Source organism: Euprymna scolopes, chromosome 15 (genome assembly GCF_053919585.1).
Source record: "Euprymna scolopes isolate OS-2025 chromosome 15, ASM5391958v1, whole genome shotgun sequence".
Classification (NCBI taxonomy): domain Eukaryota; kingdom Metazoa; phylum Mollusca; class Cephalopoda; order Sepiida; family Sepiolidae; genus Euprymna; species Euprymna scolopes.
In genome coordinates, this window is record NC_136496.1 from 27709000 (window position 1) to 27714999 (window position 6000).

Genomic DNA, 6000 nt, shown 5'->3' on the forward strand with positions numbered 1-6000 from the left:
TGTTTCACAACGTTTCGGCCAACTATTCCTCTGGCCTTCGACCCGACCATGGAAGATCAGATAATGAATAAACGTGGATTTATAAGACCAAAAAATCCAACCATGATTGCCCTTCGAGGCCCGTGGCGCAGTGGATAGAGACGTTGAATCTCTACGGTTCCTGGTGAGAATAGTCTGAAGATAGCGGTTTCAATCCTACCCAAAGCCAGTCAGAGGCTTACTTGGCTAAAACGTGGTGAGACAACAACAACTATGGATGACAGTAATTGCTGAGGAGATTAGGAGTTTCTATCCTGTCGTGGTTACCACCTGACGAAGGCCAGAGGAATAGTTGGCCGAAATGTTGTGAAACAACAACTAAAAAAGATAAGGATAATAGTTTGCAATAAATAAATTAATAAATAATATTCATCTCAACAATGAATTCCAATTAAAATAAGATACTGATCAAATAATATATAATTAAATAATATATAATCAAATAATATATAATTAAATAATATATAATCAAATAATATATAATCAAATAATATATAATAAAATAATATATAATAAAATAATATATAATAAAATAATATATAATTAAATAATATGTAATTAAATAATATATAATTAAATAATATACTGATCAAATAATATATAATTAAATAATATATAATTAAATAATATATAATTAAATAATATATAATTAAATAATATATAATTAAATAATATACTGATCAAATAATATATAATTAAATAATATATAATCAAATAATATATAATTAAATAATATATAATTAAATAATATACTGATCAAAAAATATATATTTAAATAATATATAATCAAATAATATATAATTAAATAATATATAATTAAATAATATATAATTAAATAGTATACTGATCAAATAATATATAATTAAATAATATATAATCAAATAATATATAATCAAATAATATATAATAAAATAATATATAATTAAATAATATATAATCAAATAATATATAATCAAATAATATATAATCAAATAATATATAATCAAATAATATATAATCAAATAATATATAATCAAATAAGACATAATCAAATAATATATAATCAAATAATATATAATAAAATAAAATATAATCAAATAAGATATAATCAAATAATATATAATCAAATAATATATAATCAAATAATATGTAATTAAATAATATATAATCAAATAATATACTGATAAAATAATATACTGATCAAAAAATATATAATTAAATAATATATAATTAAATGATATATAATTAAATAATATATAATTAAATAATATATAATCAAATAATATATAATCAAATAATATATAATTAAATAATATATAATTGAATAATATACTGATCAAATAATATATAATTAAATAATATATGATCAAATAATATATAATTAAATAATATATAATCAAATAATATATAATTATAATTAAATAATATATAATCAAATAATATATAATCAAATAATATATAATCAAATAATATACTGATTAAATAATATATAATTAAAAATATATATAATCCAATAATATATAATTAAATAATATATAATCAAATAATATATAATTAAATAATATATAATCAAATAATATATAATTAAATAATATATAATCAAATTATATATAATCAAATAATATATAATACAAAAATATATAATCAAATAATATATAATCCAATAATATATAATCGAATAATATATAATCAAATAATATACTGATCAAATAATATATAATCAAATAATATACTGATCAAATAATATACTGATCAAATAATATACTGATCAAATAATATATAATCAAATAATATATAATCAAATAATATATAATTAAATAATATATAATTGAATAATATACTGATCAAATAATATATAATTAAATAATATATAATCAAATAATATATAATTAAATAATATATAATTGAATAATATACTGATCAAATAATATATAATTAAATAATATATAATCAAATAATATATAATCAAATAATATATAATTAAATAATATATAATCAAATAATATACTGATCAAATAATATATTATCAAATAATATATAATTAAATAATATATAATTAAATAATATAATTAAATAATATATAATCAAATAATATATAATCAAATAATATATAATCAAATAATATATAATTAAATAAGATATAATCAAATAATATATAATCAAATAATATATAATCAAATAATATATAATCAAATAATATATAATTAAATAATACATAATCAAATAATATACTGATCAAATAATATATAATTAAATTATATATAATTAAATGATATATAATCAAATGATATATAATCAAATAATATATAATAAAATAATATATAATCAAATTATATCTAATCAAATAATATATAATCAAATAATATATAATCAAATAATATACTGATCAAATAATATATAATTAAATAATATATAATCAAATAATATATAATTAAATAATATATAATCAAATAATATATTATTAAATAATATATAATTAAATAATATATAATTAAATAATATATAATTAAATAATATATAGTCAAATAATATATAGTCAAATAATATATAATCAAATAATATATAATCAAATATTATATAATTAAATAATATATAATTAAATAATATATTATTAAATAATATATAATTTAATAATATATAATTTAATAATATATAATTAAATAATATATAATCCAATAATATATAATCAAATTATATCTAATCAAATTATATCTAATCAAATAATATACTGATCAAATAATATACTGATCAAATAATATATAATCAAATAATATATAATTAAATAATATATTATTAAATAATATATAATCAAATAATATATAATCAAATATTATATAATTAAATAATATATAATTAAATAATATATTATTAAATAATATATAATTTAATAATATATAATTAAATAATATATAATCAAATAATATATAATCAAATTATATCTAATCAAATAATATATAATCAAATAATATATAATCAAATAATATACTGATCAAATAATATATAATTAAATAATATATAATCAAATAATATATAATTAAATAATATATAATCAAATAATATATTATTAAATAATATATAATTAAATAATGTATAATTAAATAATATATAATTAAATAATATATAGTCAAATAATATATAATCAAATAATATATAATCAAATAATATATAATCAAATAATATATAATCAAATAATATATAATCAAATAATATACTGATCAAATAATATGTAATCAAATAATATATAATTAAATAATATATAATCAAATAATATATAATCAAATAATATATTATTAAATAATATATAATTGAATAATATATAATTGAATAATATATAATCAAATAATATATAATCAAATAATATAATTAAATAATATATAATTAAATAATATATAATTAAATAATATATAATCAAATAATATACTGATCAAATAATATAATTAAATAATATATAATCAAATAATATAATTAAATAATATATAATTAAATAATATATAATCAAATAATATACTGATCAAATAATATAATTAAATAATATATAATCAAATAATATAATTAAATAATATATAATTAAATAATATATAATTAAATAATATATAATCAAATAATATAATTAAATAATATATAATTAAATAATATATAATCAAATAATATATAACCAAATAATATATAATTAAATAATATACTGATCAAATAGGTTTCATTACACTTCCATCAAATCTAATTATAATTGAAATAAATTAAACCAACAGCTACTATATAAATAAGGATTTATAAATTTTAAACAACCACTTGTGAAAGAATGTGTGCTTTTTTTTTTAATCATTTTATTAACAAACATTTTACGTAATAAATTAAAACAATGAACAGCTTATTTACAAAGGATTACTTCCACTTTTAAAGAAAACTTTTTGTGATTGTCTCCTCTTGTCCTGAATCACTCTTTAAAATTAAAAACCAAAGAAAGCTAAAATGCAAAAGTGTCATTTGTTTATATTTACTTTTTTCTTTTCTTAATTTCTTGTTTCCAATTTTTTCTGTTTTCCAGAAATGGATGTGGACCCACGATTTATATTATGGGCTGGAATTGCCGCTGCCTCTCCTCTAGCCATCTACCTTTTACACTGGCAATTTTTCATGTCGGCGAATGTCTGCAAAAGTCTTGAACTCCTCATTGGCAAAACCATTCTCATCACAGGTGCAAATACAGGCTTAGGAAAACAGGCAGCCTTGGAGTGTGCCAAACGGCAGGCAAAGAAGCTGATCCTAGCATGTCGTAACCTACAACGGGCAGAAGAGGCCGCACGAGATATCAGGAAAGCTACAGAGTTCCAGGATGGATTCAAAACTGAGATTGTTGTCATGAAACTGGATTTGACGTCCCTAGACTCAGTGCGGACATTCTGTGCCCAAGTGAACGAGCAGGAACCGCAGCTGGATATTTTGGTGAACAATGCTGGAGTCTTTCGTTGTCCTTATGCAAAGACGGAGGATGGATTTGAAATGCACCTTGGGGTGAATCACCTCGGTCATTTTTTGCTAACTAACCTCTTGTTGAACTTGCTGAAAAAATCAGCCCCCGCTCGTATTGTTGTCGTTTCGAGTTTTCTCTATAAACAGGGTGCCATAAAATTTGATGATATGAATTGCGATCGTTCGTATGGTCGACTCGAGGCCTATAGCAGTAGTAAACTGGCGAATGTCCTGTTTAGCTGTGAATTAAGCCGCCGCTTAAAGGGTACTGGCGTTAACGTCTACTGTGCCAACCCAGGCATTGTTCGTACGAATATATTACGATATTCGATTCCTCTTTTGGTGAAGATGCTCGATTATGTAGTGGGCATGTTTTTCCAGGATGTTACACAAGGAGTACAAACTATTCTCAACTGCATTGTGTCTAAGGAATTGGAAAATGAATCTGGCTGCTATTATACAGACTGTTTAAAGGAACCCATAATTAAATCTGCCAAGGATGAGGTTCTGGCTAAGAAACTGTGGGAATACAGTGAGATGGTTACTGGTTTGGCTATTCAACGAGAGCAGTAAAATGCTTAAAAAAATAATAATTATACCGATGATTTGGAAAAAAAACTTCAGTATTAAGTTCTATATGTTATATAGATAAAGAATTTGTATTATTCTCACTACGTTGTTGGGTAATTTAAAATGATTGCAGCCATGGAAGAATGCCAGAAAAATCAGTTTAAACATTAAAAATAGTTTAATGTTGTTATTTAGATTAAATATTATTAATTTATACTACCAGCTCGGCCATAATATAAACTACCCCTCCCTGTAGAAAAGTGCCCAGTTGAAGGTGAACGAATCAATGTTTTTGGCCAATTTTTCGATATTTCGGATGAAGGGTCGAGCTTTGAAACCATACTGATCTCGTGAAAATCCGTTGCGTCCGTCAAAAGTTTTAGGCAGACATACATACATACATTTAAACAAACAGGTGAGATTATAGATTATGTTTGACCCAATATATAGCAATGATTTAAAAAGTTAAAAAAAAAATGACTCGTACGCCACCAGCGAGAATCGAAATCAAAGCGGTTAGCATACAATTTACTTTAACATTGATGCCTGAGCCATGAAGACATGTTTGATGCAAAGCTGAAAATTAAAACATGAACCCATAGCTATTACGTTACACATGCATATTCGTAATGCCGTCATTCGACCTTCACCTGGCAAAGTCCATTTCTTTAATTTTTACACTTTTGCACTAATTTTCCCCGGTTAAAACCCAAATATAAAGATTCGAATATATTGTCATGTCATAGCTTAAATATGATATTTTAATTTTTTCAGATTTCGTATATATTATTATAGAGTTAATGTTCTATCGATTTTTATATATTATAAATTTGCGATTTCAAAAATAAAAAAATATATCTATATAACTTTGGGTGCATCAGCTTGAATCGAAACCAAAACTTATGAAAAACATGTATGCTTATATATATATATATATATATA

General features: G+C 19.8%; 1 protein-coding gene across 3 annotated transcripts in view; it reads left to right on the plus strand.

Annotated features, from left to right (window-relative positions):
- The window catches only part of LOC145293757 (retinol dehydrogenase 14-like), a 35749-nt gene extending 30590 nt beyond the window's left edge, over positions 1-5159 (plus strand). For all 3 annotated transcript variants that reach the window (XM_080140251.1, XM_080140248.1, XM_080140249.1), the window contains exon 2: positions 4064-5159. In XM_080140251.1, coding sequence (XP_079996377.1) covers positions 4066-5061 — 996 coding nt within the window. In that variant the 5' untranslated portion in view covers positions 4064-4065 and the 3' untranslated portion in view covers positions 5062-5159. The remainder of the gene's footprint in view (positions 1-4063) is intronic.
- Positions 5160-6000: the final 841 nt, after the last annotated feature.